The sequence below is a fragment of the Myxine glutinosa genome, chromosome 11 (assembly GCF_964187855.1).
Source record: "Myxine glutinosa chromosome 11, kmMyxGlut1.1, whole genome shotgun sequence".
NCBI classification, from domain to species: domain Eukaryota; kingdom Metazoa; phylum Chordata; class Myxini; order Myxiniformes; family Myxinidae; genus Myxine; species Myxine glutinosa.
In genome coordinates this window covers 35,778,767-35,794,266 of record NC_136271.1, presented here as the reverse complement: position 1 = coordinate 35,794,266, position 15,500 = coordinate 35,778,767, and the positions used below count along the sequence as shown (strand labels likewise).

The 15,500-nt window shown below is 50.8% G+C and overlaps 1 protein-coding gene across 1 annotated transcript in view; it reads right to left on the bottom strand.

The window, feature by feature from the left end:
- Window positions 1–15,500, bottom strand: part of LOC137436111 (uncharacterized) — a 74,354-nt gene that overhangs the window by 53,918 nt on the left and 4,936 nt on the right. The window contains exons 7-8 of the mRNA XM_078786261.1: window positions 13,132–13,185; window positions 4,560–4,613 (exon numbers count right to left, since the gene is read on the bottom strand). Of these exons, the coding sequence (XP_078642387.1) occupies window positions 4,560–4,613; window positions 13,132–13,185 (108 nt within the window). The remainder of the gene's footprint in view (window positions 1–4,559; window positions 4,614–13,131; window positions 13,186–15,500) is intronic.

Below are 15,500 nucleotides of genomic sequence, written 5' to 3'. Positions count from 1 at the left end.
TCCTTCCTTGGCACACCTGAGCTCCTCAACACATACAAGGCTTTCATCCGCAGCTCTATGGAATACTGCTCTCCCCTCTGGTCTGGTGCTCCTGCCTCACACCTCGCCCGTCTTCACGCTGTTGAAACCAAAGCGTTCAGAATCATTGGAATCTCCTGCGATGAAGCTAACTCCAAGGGCCTTTCACTCACTCACCGCAGGCAGGTTGGTGGTCTTTCCGTCTTCTACCGACTCCTCTCTGGCCTTGCCCCCCCAGCCCTCTCTGGGCTCTGTCCCCCAAATATTCCTACAGGTCGCACAAGATCTGCCTGCAACCCTCTTATGGTTAAACTGCCAAAATCAAGACTTTCTGCTCACCTTCACTCCTTCATTCCTCTTTTCTCCTGCCTCTGGAACAAACTCCCTCACTCTCTTCAATCCCACTCCACCCTCCAGGTCTTTAAAACAGCTGTTCACCACCATCTCTTATCCTCCCCCATCCAAAACCTTGATCTTTTCTACCCCCGCTAATTTCGGTCCCCTTGTGTTTTATACTTCTCCCACCCCCCCCCCCCTTCCCACGCCTCCTGCCCCCAAGCCCTCTCCCTCCCACACTTCTCCCTGCTCTCAAATGTTGTGGTTGTGTGCTTCCCCTTCTCTCCCCATCTTGTCTTCCGCTCCCTCTTTTTGTATATTTTGTTTGTCTGGTTGATTTGTTTGTGAAATAAATGTTAGCTCTTTCACGAGCCTCGATTCAGTATACAAAAAAAACAAAAAAAAACCCCTGTGTTGTTACCTCCGCCACTATGTCTGTTTGTCTGTGAACAAGATATCTCTAAAAGTTGTGGATGGATTCAGACGAGATTTGGTGGAGAGGTTGGGTATGTGACAAGGATGAAATGATTACTTTTTTTCTTTTTTTTTCTTAAGCGATTCTTCACCATTGGGTGACAATGACAAGCTGATTCGATTTTGGTTCAGATCCGGATTCAGATCTGGTCTATCAGTGGGATACAAAGCATAAACTGTTCAGCCTGGTAGATAGCTCTCTACCGAATGCCACTCTTGTTTCCAAATGCTTTATTGTGCCAATCAACAAAATTAGTTACGCCACTTAAATCAAGAGAACAAAACTGAGAATACTGTCAGAAGATTTACAGATGTGTAAAGGCCAATATGAAGTGAAATACTCTTAAATGGGGGCTGGTAGGACGGCCTAGAGGTACGCACACTCGCCTCTAAGATATCTAGCCTGGGTTTGAATCTCAATGCACCTATAAACTGCCATCCTGGTGTTTCACAGGTAGAGTGATTCAACAATGTGTGTGACATCCCTCAGATGGACGTTAAGCTGGGCATCCCATCTAGTGACATTAGTTGGTGGACATTAAGGGGTCCAATGGTGTTCTTCACGAAGAGTAGCTGAGTTATCGCCGGCACCGTGACCAAATTCTTGCCCTAACTCCTGCTGGGAAGGAAATGGCAAACCACCCTTGTCAAGAAACTGCTTGGGCAACACCGGCGCTCTGTAATAGAGTATGGCACATCAGAATCAGAACTCATGAATGCAAGTTGATGGTCTTGGTAATGATCAGTAATTGTGCTTATTGTCGTTTATCTGAAAATATGGAATGAATGGGATGAATGGGTGGGGTGCATTTCAATGCAAAAAGAGGAAACTGAGGAGGAATGATAACATTATTATTATTATTATTATTATTATTATTATCATTATTATTATTAACCATTCTCTCTACAGAGCATCGGTTCTGCTAAAGCAGTTTCTTGGATTGGGTCGCAATCCTGGATGTCTCACGACTCAGCCACAGGATCCTCGGCTGAGTGTTCAGCAATTTGGAATTTGTTCAGGGTGCCGGCGATAACTCAACTACTCTTGGTAAAGGACACAATGGGATCTTTGACATCCACCAACTAATTCTGGCAGATGGGATGCCCAGTTTAACGTCCATCAGAGGACCTTGCCTTGCCTGTGAAACACTGGGATTTCACATAGAGATCCAACATGGCGATCGAGATGGGTAATATAAATTATTGCAGAATAGAGGATGGTAATGACAAGATGGGAGGATAATGAGTTAGAAGTGCAAATAGAAGAAATGAGACAATAAAAGAAACTGCATCATGGTGATACGATGGTGAGAAATAGCACCAGGTGGTGAGCTGTGGAACGCAGACAAGAAAAGTGCACAAGATGGAGGGAAATAGCACCAGGAGGTGAGCCATGGAACGCAGACAAGATAAGTGCACAAGATGGAGAGAAAGAGCACCAGGTGGTGAGCCGTGGACACAAACAAGTGCACAAGATGGTGAGAAAGAGCATCAGGTGGTGAGCTGTGCAACACAGACAAGTGCACAATATGGAGAGAAAGAGCACCAGGCGGTGAGCCGTGGAACGCAGACAAGAGAAGTACACAAGATGGTTAGAAAGAGCACCAGGCGGTGAGCTGTGGAACACAGACAAGAGAAGTGCACAAGATGGTGAGAAAGAGCACCAGGCGGTGAGCTGTGGAACACTGACAAGAGAAGTGCACAATATGGAGAGAAAGAGCACAAGGCGGTGAGCTGTGGAACACAGGCAAGTGCACAAGATGGGGAGAAGGAGCACCAGGTGGTGAGCCGTGGACACAAACAAGTGCACAAGATGGTAAGAAAGAGCACCAGGCAGTGAGCTGTGGAACGCAGACAAGAGAAGTGCACAATATGGAGAGAAAGAGCACCAGGCGGTGAGCTGTGGAACACAGACAAGTGCACAAGATGGAGAGAAAGAGCACCAGGTGGTGAGCTGTGGAATGCAGACAAGAGAAGTGCACAATATGGAGAGAAAGAGCACCAGGCGGTGAGCTGTGCAACACAGACAAGTGCACAAGATGGAGAGAAAGAGCACCAGGCGGTGAGCTGTGCAACACAGACAAGTGCACAAGATGGAGAGAAAGAGCACCAGGCGGTGAGCTGTGGAACGCAGACAAGAGAAGTGCATAATATGGAGAGAAAGAGCACCAGGCGGTGAGCTGTGCAACACAGACAAGTGCACAAGATGGAGAGAAAGAGCACCAGGCGGTGAGCTGTGGAACGCAGACAAGAGAAGTGCACAAGATGGAGAGAAAGAGCACCAGGCAGTGAGCTGTGCAACACAGACAAGTGCACAAGATGGAGAGAAAGAGCACCAGGCGGTGAGCTGTGGAACGCAGACAAGAGAAGTGCATAATATGGAGAGAAACAGCACCAGGCGGTGAGCTGTGCAACACAGACAAGTGCACAAGATGGAGAGAAAGAGCACCAGGCAGTGAGCTGTGGAACGCAGACAAGAAAAGTGCACAATATGGAGAGAAAGAGCACCAGGCAGTGAGCTGTGCAACACAGACAAGTGCACAAGATGGAGAGAAAGAGCACCAGGCGGTGAGCTGTGGAACGCAGACAAGAGAAGTGCATAATATGGAGAGAAAGAGCACCAGGCAGTGAGCTGTGCAACACAGACAAGTGCACAAGATGGAGAGAAAGAGCACCAGGCAGTGAGCTGTGGAACGCAGACAAGAAAAGTGCACAATATGGAGAGAAAGAGCACCAGGCAGTGAGCTGTGCAACACAGACAAGTGCACAAGATGGAGAGAAAGAGCACCAGGCAGTGAGCTGTGGAACGCAGACAAGAAAAGTGCACAATATGGAGAGAAAGAGCACCAGGCAGTGAGCTGTGCAACACAGACAAGTGCACAAGATGGAGAGAAAGAGCACCAGGCGGTGAGCTGTGCAACACAGACAAGTGCACAAGATGGAGAGAAAGAGCACCAGGCGGTGAGCTGTGGAACGCAGACAAGAAAAGTGCACAATATGGAGAGAAAGAGCACCAGGCGGTGAGCTGTGGAACGCAGACAAGAGAAGTGCATAATATGGAGAGAAAGAGCACCAGGCGGTGAGCTGTGCAACACAGACAAGTGCACAAGATGGAGAGAAAGAGCACCAGGCAGTGAGCTGTGGAACGCAGACAAGAGAAGTGCATAATATGGAGAGAAAGAGCACCAGGCGGTGAGCTGTGGAACGCAGACAAGAGAAGTGCATAATATGGAGAGAAACAGCACCAGGCGGTGAGCTGTGCAACACAGACAAGTGCACAAGATGGAGAGAAAGAGCACCAGGCAGTGAGCTGTGGAACGCAGACAAGAAAAGTGCACAATATGGAGAGAAAGAGCACCAGGCAGTGAGCTGTGCAACACAGACAAGTGCACAAGATGGAGAGAAAGAGCACCAGGCGGTGAGCTGTGGAACGCAGACAAGAGAAGTGCATAATATGGAGAGAAAGAGCACCAGGCGGTGAGCTGTGCAACACAGACAAGTGCACAAGATGGAGAGAAAGAGCACCAGGCAGTGAGCTGTGGAACGCAGACAAGAGAAGTGCACAATATGGAGAGAAAGAGCACCAGGCGGTGAGCCGTGAAACGCTGACGTGGGTCCAGAAGGGCTCACATCACCATGACAAGGTGGATCATTGAATGGTGTAGAATATTCAGCGGTTGATCAGTTGGTGTTTGTACACTGGAAAATAAAAACATAAAATGCCACCATACCTCATCTCCTTTTGGTCCAGTTTCTTCCTTTGCGCCCGTGACACCAATCTTTCCCTGGAACAAAGCAAGCAACATCAATTTTACCTTCTCGTCGATGTCATTTAAAGATGTCCCTTCCCTGGAGCCCTTCTTGATGGGCGAGTGGCCAAACATATGAAGTACACACAGTTGTGATCATATTGTTGCTTTGTGATCTCTGCATCTTGTGGAATTGATCTCACATTTTATTTTTAGGTGAAACCTCATAAATAACCTCGTACTCCTTCCGGCAGATCCAACGCATCTTGTCAGAAAGGTAACAATTGGATTGGTAAATGCTTTTTGATTAAACAACTGAAGAGGGGGACACAATTATAAGGATACAGTACAACCAAGAAAGGTGACAAAAAATGTGAGGTATTTAAATGATTACATAAGGGAGAATGAATAAGTCTCAAAACAAACTGTTTTATCCTTCCATATTGGGAAAAGTGTACAATTATATTTTAGTAAAATGTCTTCTTCTTTGTTTATCCCTGCTATATTATGTAGTGTAGTGTAGCGGTTACTGCTGGATGTACATAATCGCCTTGCACCGGCCAGAACACGGCCAGACGCGCCTCTCCCGGGCATGCCCGGACTCACTGTTCCCGGGCACGCCCGAACCTCCCGGGCACGCCCGGTCTCGTCTTTCCCGGGCATGCCCGCTCTCGCCTTTCCAGGGCTCGCCCAGAGCGTCCGGGCATGCCCGCTATCGCCTTTCCAGGGCTCGCCCAGAGCATCCGGGCATGCCCGCTATCGCCTTTTCAGGGCTCGCCCAGAGCGTCCGGGCATGCCCGCTATCGCCTTTCAAGTGCTCGCCCAGAGCGCCCGGGCACGCCCAGCCTCGACTTGCCAGGCCGCAGCCAAACACGCCCGGGCAGGTCCAGACTCGCCTTTCCAAGGCTCGCGCTTGACACCCGGGCATGCCCGGTATAGCTTTGGCCGGGCAAACTTCCCGACATAAATGTGTATATATATTGTTGCCCGAAAAACGGGCTTGTCAGAATACCTGAGCTGTTTGGTTTCAATAAAGCAACTCGGACGAATTCCGTCTTTGGTCGCGTCAATTCTTTCGACTCGCGTTGGAGCGCAGTTCCTTCATTGGTGACCTACCGACATGGATACGGCAGTGACGCTTAAACTGCCTACCTTCTGGGAGGCTCACGCGGCTGTTTGGTTCGCCCAGGCGGACTCCCAGTTCGCCCTGCGAGGCATCACCGCGGACGACACCCGCTTCCACCATGTTGTGGCGGCGCTCGGTTCCGCCACCGCGGCCCGCGCCTTGAGCCTCCTCCAGCACCCGCCGGCTGCTGACAAATACGACGCGCTGAAGACACTCCTCCTCGGCGCTTTCGCCCTCTCACCGGCAGCACGCGCACGGCGCCTGCTTGACCTGCCCGAGCTCGGCGACACGCGCCCGTCCGAGCGCATGGACTATATGCTCTCGTTGCTCGGCGAGCACTCTCCGGCATTCCTGTTCCGGGCGCTGTTCCTCCGTCAGCTGCCTAACCCGGTACGCCTCGCCCTGGCTGGCACGTTGATCACGGATTCCCGCGCCCTCGCCAGGGAAGCCGATAAGATCTCCTCGGCGGGCCAGCACATCGGCGCGGTTACCTGGAGCCCGCCGCCGTCCGAGGCGACGCCCACGACGCCCGAGCGCCCTGCGCGGTTGGAGGCCGAACTGCCGGTGCAACTGGCGGCCGCCACGCCGCACCGCCCGCTTCCGACACGACGGCCGGGGCCTCCACCTGACCGGGCGTGGTGTTATTACCACGCCAGGTTCGGACACAAGGCTCGGACGTGCCGGCCCCCGTGCACTTTCGGCAGGTCGGGAAACGGCCGGGCCGGCGTTCATTCCCAGCCGTTCATTTCCCGGCCACTCGGGCAACTTGCTGTTTATTCGGGACAAAGCGTCTGGACGGCGTTTCCTGTGCGACACCGGCGCCCAACTGAGCGTCATACCTGCCTCCGAGCAGGACAGGCTGGACGCAGTTTGCGGCCCCTCTTTGGTCGCTGCTAATGGCTCGGCCATACGCACTTTCAGCCCACGCGTCGTCACCCTCTGCTTCGGCAGCCAGCGCTTTCAATGGACTTTTGTTACCGCCAGCGTCCCCGTGGCTTTGCTGGGCGCCGACTTCCTCTGCGCGCACGGGCTGCTGGTCGACGTCAAACGACGTCGCCTTGTCCACGCCGAGACCTTCAGCTCCCTGGCGTGCACAATGAGCAGCTCCGCGCCGACCGAACTGGCGTGCGCCCTCCCGGCAACGAACGAGTTCGCTCGCCTGCTCGTGAAATTCCCGGCCCTCACGCGGCCGACGTTTTCGGCCGTCGCGGTGCGGCACGGGATCGAGCACCACATACCCACTACGGGCCCGCCGGTCTACGCCAGGGCCCGCCGCCTCGACCCAGCCAAGCTCGCCGTGGCAAAGGCCGAATTCGACGCGTTGGAGCACCTCGGCATCGTGCGGCGCTCCGATAGCGCGTGGGCCTCGCCACTGCACATCGTGCCAAAGCCGGGGGGTGGATGGCGCCCGTGTGGCGACTACCGCCGTCTCAATGACGCTACCACCCCCGACAGGTACCCGATCCCGCATATTCAGGACTTTTCCGCCCGTTTGGCGGGACGGGTCATCTTTTCGAAAATTGACCTGATACGGGGCTACCACCAGGTACCTGTCCGGGCGGCCGACGTCCCGAAGACGGCCGTCATCACGCCGTTCGGCCTGTTCGAATTTTTGTGGATGCCGTTTGGCCTCAAGAACGCGGCCCAGGCGTTCCAGCGCTTGATGGACGGCGTGCTGCGCGACCTGCCGTTTCTTTTCGTCTATCTGGACGACATCCTCGTCGCCAGCACGTCCCGCGCCGAGCACCTCCTCCACCTCCGAACACTGTTCGGTCGCCTCAGCGAGCACGGCTTAATTGTCAACCCGGTCAAATGCCACTTCGGCGCGACGACCGTTGACTTTTTGGGCCACCGCATCACCAAGACCGGGGCCGTGCCGCTGCCGACCAAGGTCGAGGCCATCACCACGTTTCCGCGTCCCCGTTCCATCAAGGCCCTCCAAGAGTTCCTCGGCATGGTGAATTTTTATCACCGATTCGTGCCCCGCGCTGCTCAGCTCATGCGGCCCCTTTACGAGGCCCTCCGGGGCAAGCCGGCCAAGCATGACATTGTTTGGTCCGCGGCCATGGACGCGGCCTTCGCCAGTGCCAAACGGGCCCTCGCCGACGCAACGCTGCTGGCTCACCCGGTGCTCAACGCGCCCACCGCCCTCACTACGGACGCCTCCAACTACGCGGTGGGCGCCGTCCATGAGCAATGGGTGGACGGGGTTTGGCAGCCACTCGCTTTTTTCAGCCGGCAACTCCGGCCGAACGAGTTAAACTACAGCGCGTTCGACCGCGAGCTGCTCAGGCTATTCCTGGCCGTTCGCCATTTCCGACACCTCCTGGAGGGCCGCCCGTTCACGGCTTTCGTCGACCACAAGCCGTTGGTCTACGCAATGGCTAAGGTCACGGAGCCGTGGTCGGCCCGCCAGCAGCGCCACCTCTCCGCCGTGTCGGAGTTCACCACGGACATCCAGCACGTCGCCGGCAAAGACAACGCCGTGGCCGACTGCCTTTCGCGGGCCAGCGCGAACGCGGTCCACCTCGGCGTGGACTTCACACTCATGGCGGCCGACCAGACCACCGACGCCTCGGTGCAGGCACTCCGCGTGGCGGACACGGGCCTCCGCCTGGCCGACATCCCCTTCGCGGGCACCGTCCTGCTCTGCGACGTCTCCCAGGGCCAGCCTCGCCCCATTGTGCCCGTTTCCTGGCAGCGCCGCATCTTCGCCTCCATCCACGGCCTTTCTCACCCGGGCCGGAAAGCTTCTCAGAAGCTGGTGTCGGCGCGTTTCGTCTGGCACGGCCTTCGACGAAACATCCGCGACTGGGCCAACGCCTGCACGGCCTGCCAGCGAGCCAAGGTCCACCGCCACACCCAGGCCCCGCTGGCACCTTTCGCCGTGCCTGAACGGCGTTTCGACCACGTCCACGTGGACCTGGTGGGTCCCCTGCCCCCCTCGCGGGGGTTCACCCACCTGCTCACCATGGTGGACAGGACCACCAGGTGGCCGGAGGCCGTGCCCCTCACCTCCACCACCACCGCCGACGTGGCGCAGGCGTTCATCGCCACCTGGGTCGCGCGCTTCGGCGCACCAGCGGACATCTCGTCCGACCGCGGCCCACAGTTCACGTCTGAGCTTTGGGGCGTGGTCGCCCGTTCGTTGGGGGTCACGCTGCACCGCACCACGGCCTACCACCCCCAAGCCAATGGGTTGTGCGAGCGGTTTCACCGCTCCATGAAGGCCGCACTCATGGCCGGCCTTCAGGACGACGGTTGGGCCGACCGGCTGCCGTGGGTCCTTTTGGGCCTTCGCACGGCCCCCAAGGAAGACCTCCAGGCGTCCGCCGCCGAGCTCGTCTACGGCCAGCCACTCCGCGTCCCGGGCGAATTCGTGCCTGACGCTACCAGTCCCTGGTCCGCCGCTCGCCAGCACTCGGACCTCCAGGAGGCCGCCCGACGATTTGCCCCCGTGCCGACGTCCCGCCATGGTGGCCCCCAGTCCTACGTCCCCCCGGCGCTTCGCACAGCGGAGTACGTCTTTGTGCGTCATGACGCGCACCGGGGGCCACTCCGGCCGCCGTACGACGGGCCCTTCCGGGTCCTGCGACGGGGCGACAAGTCTTTCATCGTCGACTTCGGCGGCCGGCCGGACCGGATTTCTGTGGACCGCCTCAAACCGGCGCACATGGACGTCGACCGACCACCACGGTTGGCCCTTCCTCCGCGGCGAGGCCGCCCCCCGTCCACAGTTCCCCCAGCTCGACCACCCACCACCACGTCAGACCCCTCCCCACGACCCTCCAGGGGTCGCTTTGGCCGGGTCATCCGGACCCCCCTTAAATTGACCCTGCCAGTGCAGGTCGATTCTGGAGGGGCGTGTGTAGCGGTTACCGCTGGATGTACATAATCGTTTTGCACCGGCCAGAACACGGCCAGACGCGCCTCTCCCGGGCATGCCCGGACTCACTGTTCCCGGGCACGCCCGAACCTCCCGGGCACGCCCAGTCTCGTCTTTCCCGGGCATGCCCGCTCTCGCCTTTCCAGGGCTCGCCCAGAGCGTCCGGGCATGCCCGCTATCGCCTTTCCAGGGCTCGCCCAGAGCGTCCGGGCATGCCCGCTATCGCCTTTCCAGGGCTCGCCCAGAGCGTCCGGGCATGCCCGCTATCGCCTTTTCAGGGCTCGCCCAGAGCGTCCGGGCATGCCCGCTATCGCCTTTCAAGTGCTCGCCCAGAGCGCCCGGGCACGCCCAGCCTCGACTTGCCAGGCCGCAGCCAAACACGCCCGGGCAGGTCCAGACTCGCCCTTGATACCCGGGCATGCCCGGTATAGCTTTTGCCGGGCAAACTTCCCGACATAAATGTGTATATATATTGTTGCCCGAAAAACGGGCTTGTCAGAATACCTGAGCTGTTTGGTTTCAATAAAGCAACTCGGACGAATTCCGTCTTTGGTCGCGTCAATTCTTTCGACTCGCGTTGTAGCGCAGTTCCTTCAGTAGGTCATTTATGTACAGAGGGTTTTCCTCTTCAAGGAGGTTTCTTTCTTCAAGGATATTAATGGGTTTTTTTGTATATAGAGTCGAGGCTTGTGGAAGAGCCAGAATACTGAACGGATCAGGACATAACAGGACACAAGAAACAGAATAGAGGGGGTGGGGGTGGGAAACACCAACAAGAGAGTTGAAGGCCAACATAGAGAGTGTCTTGGACAAACAATAGGTGTGGGGAGGAATGGGGGGCAGGAGAGGATGCATGCAGTGGATAAGATGATGCATGGGTGATACAAGATGATGCATGATGATGCAAGATGATGCACGATGATGCATGACGTATGGACAATATGATGCAAGATGATGCAGGATGATGTAAGATGATGCATGATGATGCAAGATGATGCAATATGATGCAAGATGATGCATGGTGTATGGACAAGATGATGCAAGATGATGCATGGTGTATGGACAAGATGATGCAAGATGATGCATGGTGTATGGACAAGATGATCCAAGATGATGCATGGTGTATGGACAAGATTATGCATGATGCAAGATGATGCATGGTGTATAGACAAGATGATGCATGATGATGTAAGATGATGCATGATGATGCAAGATGACGCAAGATGATGCATGATGATGCAAGATGATGCAAGATGATGCAAGATGATGCATGGTGTATGGACAAGATTATGCATGATGCAAGATGATGCATGGTGTATAGACAAGATGATGCATGATGATGCATGATGATGTAAGATGATGCATGATGATGCAAGATGATGCAGGATGATGCATGATGATGTAAGATGATGCATGATGATGCAAGATGATGCAAGATGATGCAAGATGATGCAAGATGATGCATGGTGTATGGACAAGATGATGCATGATGCAAGATGGATACAGAAGGAAACTCCAAAGAGGAAAAACTGGAAATTTGGATGAGGAGCGATTGTGGTGGGGTTAACGAGGGTAGAAAATATCATGGTTTTGGATTAGGCATGATCTGAGATAGTGGTGAACAGATGTCTTGAAGACCTTTTGCAATGCATTTTGATGTATTATTCTGTTTTACCTACAGCTAGAACCGTGTGAATACGATTGTGGGGGTTTCAGACGTTTTTCTCTAAAATGATGAGCACAACAGTTAAAATGCATCCATTACCCTGCTACAACATAACCTTCATCAGTACTGTACACTCAAAAGGTATACGTTGTTATTTCTACAAGAATATGAATGCTTTTGAGGTATCCTTCATTCTGGAAGTAGGGGGAGCAGAGGAAAGTAGAGGTGGAGGGGAGTAAAGGAGGGTGGGACGGGGAGGGGAGTTTAGCAGTACTTTAGCTCTGAATTTGTTGCGATCGCATGTGCGCAGAGAGGAGTGAGATAATTTTTTTACTCTGCCTGTCTGGCAGTCAAACAAAATTGAAAATTATTCCAAACAGGAAACTTAGTTTTTAAGGACGTCATAAAGGACACAAACAACAGGCATGAATAACTAGTGGAACGTGTTAAAAAAAAGGTGGTGTGAAAAACGTTGCAACCACAGCGGTAAACCTCTGGATTGTTTTATTTTCTACAACCTTTAAAATCTCTAGTTCAATTGAATTATATACCTGAACACTAGACCACAAATTGCCTTTTTGCCACTTTCAAAACTCTCCTGTTTAGCAGTATATGGACAAAATATTACAGAATTTTACATCACGACCAATCAAATTTGCCGCTCACAGACCCCGTATATGCACATGTTTCTCAAAACAGTGCGTGGTAAGGTGTTCTATGAACTCTATAGTTAAGTAGTTATTAATATTATTATTATAATCCCACAATCAGAAATAGGTTTAAATGTTCTTCAATCTGTCCTAAAGAAATATTTTGAAAATTGCCATTGATAACTTCCTCAATTATTTTATTCACAATCCTTACCTCCTTCACAGGACAGGTGTTATGTCTTAACAAACTAGGGATTTCTTAGAACAAGATACCCTGTGCAGTGTTTCTTCAATTTTAACAAAATAATGATTCTCAAACAATCGTTTAAAAATGCGGAAGTTTGGGGCTATTGAAGTAGTCCAGAAGCAGTCTCGAAAAGCAATCTTACACACCACCCCATTGAATCATTATTTAAATTGAAGTACAGTACTGCAGTGCAAACCTGGAGGTTGTTAGGAGTATTATGACAGATTATTTGTGGACTAAAGATTGTAAAAGTCTTAAAAAATAAATACATTCTGTCCAAGCTAGTACCGAGGTGTGTTCAGTTACCATCAAGCAGGCCGACTTGCCAAGCTTGCCAAGCCAGCCGTTCCTTATCAACGGTTTTGAATGGAGTGCTTGCTTCAGTGGTTAAGCCATTTGGCGAGAGCTCTACAGTAAACTTGGTAAATGAACACACGCCTGCAAAACTGGAGGTTCTTGGAAGTATTACGAAGGCTAAATTTGTGTTATACAATGTTCAAATATTTAACATAAATTTAAATAAAGGTTTAGAGGTTTAAAGGCATAAAAATAAATAAATTACAGGTTCTACTGCCATTTTCTACAGAGTCTATTACACCACCCTACCTGACATGTTACATTAGTTCTCCGTGACTGTTGTTTGAGTCATTTATGATGTCCTTAAGAACAGTAAGCTTACTGTTTGGAATGATTTTCAATTTTGTTTTACACTCAGGCAGGTAGACGGAGTAAAAATATTATCTCGCTCCTCTCTGTGCATGTGCGGCATGGATTCTAAGCAAAGGTACGTTAAATGACAGACTTGGCTTTCTATTCATGTTCTGAATCGTGTTCAAAATATAACATTCAATTTAAATAAGTTGTTCCTTGATCATAAACTGAAAAAAAAATCGGACAGACATGAACCAATTGCTGAACCCCGCTTTTCGCTTCGCGTGCACGGTGTAATTAGAGTGAGATCATGGAAAGTCTTCCTTACCTTAGGTCCTGCAAACCCCTCCTTTCCTGCGGGTCCTGGAGCTCCAATCTCTCCCTGGAAAAGCAGGGATAATATAAGTTCAGACAAAACCTAAGACATCTCTCATGGGACAGCTTTAGATATATATATTTTTTACTTTTCTTACAATTGTTCCAAGTAATGCTCATGTCATGTTGGACTGAAAAACGAGTTCTTAACAAGGATGCCAGAACTTATATCTTCCTAAACTAGAGACAGGGATGGTAAAGCAGATACAATTTGGAGTAATCATAAAACTGGTAACATAAAGAAGTTTGTACAAGCGAATGGAGGGATTGAAAGCAGTAGACGATGTCAGGACGTACTCGAGGAAATGCAATTGAGAGTTATTCTTATCGATAATACGAGTAGCTTGTGAGATGGGGCTAGACGATGATGAAAAGAACTGTCAAGTGCTTGTTTTGTACATCAAAGATGACAATTTACAACAAAAATAAATAATGATGGGTCCTTTGGACAGGTGTTGCCCAGGACATGTGTGCAGCTCGGTAGCAAGAGGTGAAGCGTACTTAATATTTTCATGTTCCCATGGACCATGGCCATGAAATCCTGGGACATTCATTGCTTTTGATGGTACATAAACAGCACATGTTATCATGCACTTGTTACCTCCGCCACCGAAGGTGGATGGATGTTATATTTTCACCTCTGTCTGTTTGTCTGTCTGTGGGCAGGATATCTCAAAAAGTTAAGGACGGATTTGAATAAACCTTGGTGGACAGGTTGGTTATGTGACAAGGACGAATTGGTTCGATTTTGATGAAGATCCGGATCTGGATACAAAGGTTTTTTTGATTTTTTAAAAAGTGATTCTTCACCATTGAGATATGAGGCCAAAAACGACACACGGCAAGATATTTCAAAAAGTTGTGGACGGATTATAAAAAAAACTTGGTGGATGAGTTAGATAGTTGATAAAAACAAGCCGATTTGATTTTGGTGTGTGAGAAGGTCAAATTGTCCGGATGCAGATCCGGCCCGTCAATGGGATAGAAAACGTAAACTGTTCAGCCTGGTGGAGGTGCACGCTATACCGAGTACCCTTCTAGTTACCCTCGCAGGAGGAGAGGGTATTGCATTTGGGTCCGTTTGTTACTTGCCGGAAAAGATTCCGGCAAGTATGTTGATCGGTTGGTTTGTCTGTTTGTCTGTCTATTTGTCTGTCTGTCTGTGCACAGCACAACGTCTACACCGTTGCAGGTAGAATCGCCAAACATTACACACATATTGGTCTTGCCCTGGAATAGACTGTGCCCAATTTTTAACTGTCGGCCCAAGGCCTCCGTTATGACGTCATAATTTGATAATTCGACAAGTACAAAACTTCATCCAATCAAGATGCAATTTCTTGAGCGACATGACGGCATAAACTGGTGGAAAAAAATTAATGATGACGTCATCGGTCACGTGGTTCGGCCGCCATCTTGGAAAAACCGAAAAACTTTGCACCTCTATATCTCCGAAAGTGCTGAATATAAAAAATTGAGACATGGCTCATTGTAAAGAACTCTCCATAGGGAATAAAATATGTTATTGATGATGTCATAGGTGCCTCCATTATGACGTCATAATTCGACAAATACAAAACTTCATCCAATCAAGATGCAATTTCTTGAGTGCCATGTCGGCATAAACTGGTGGAGTAGAAAAATTAATGATGACGTCATCGGTCACATGGTTCGACCGCCATATTTGACCAAAATGGCCGATAAAAAGTGCATTCCAGCAAGTGCTCAGTCTGACCGATTTTTCATCTGTTTGTCTGTCTGTCTGTCTGTCTGTTTGCCTGTTTGTTCGCTGTACTACGTCTACACCGTTGCATGTAGAATCGCCAAACTTTACACACATTTTTGTCTTGCCCTGGAATAGACTGTGCCCAATTGATGACGTCATCGGTCACGTGGTTCGGCCGGCATCTTGGAAAAACCGAAAAACTTTGCACCTCTATATCTCCGAAAGTGCTGAATAGAAAAAATTGAGAAATGGCTCATTGTAAAGAACTCTCCATGGGGAATAAAATATGTTAATGATGATGTAATCGGTCATGTGGTTCGGCCGCCATCCTGGAAAAACCGAAAATCTTTGCACCTCTATATCTCCGAAAATGCTGAATAGAAAAAATTGAGACATGGCTCATTGTAAAGAACTCTCCATGGGGAATAAAATATGTTAATGATGAATGATGTCATTGGTGCCTCCATTATGACGTCATAATTCGACAAGTACAAAACTTCATCCAATCAAGATGACATTTCTTTAGCATCATCAAGGAATAAATTAGTTTAGAAAACAAATAATGATGACATCATCGGTCACGTGGTTCGGCCGTT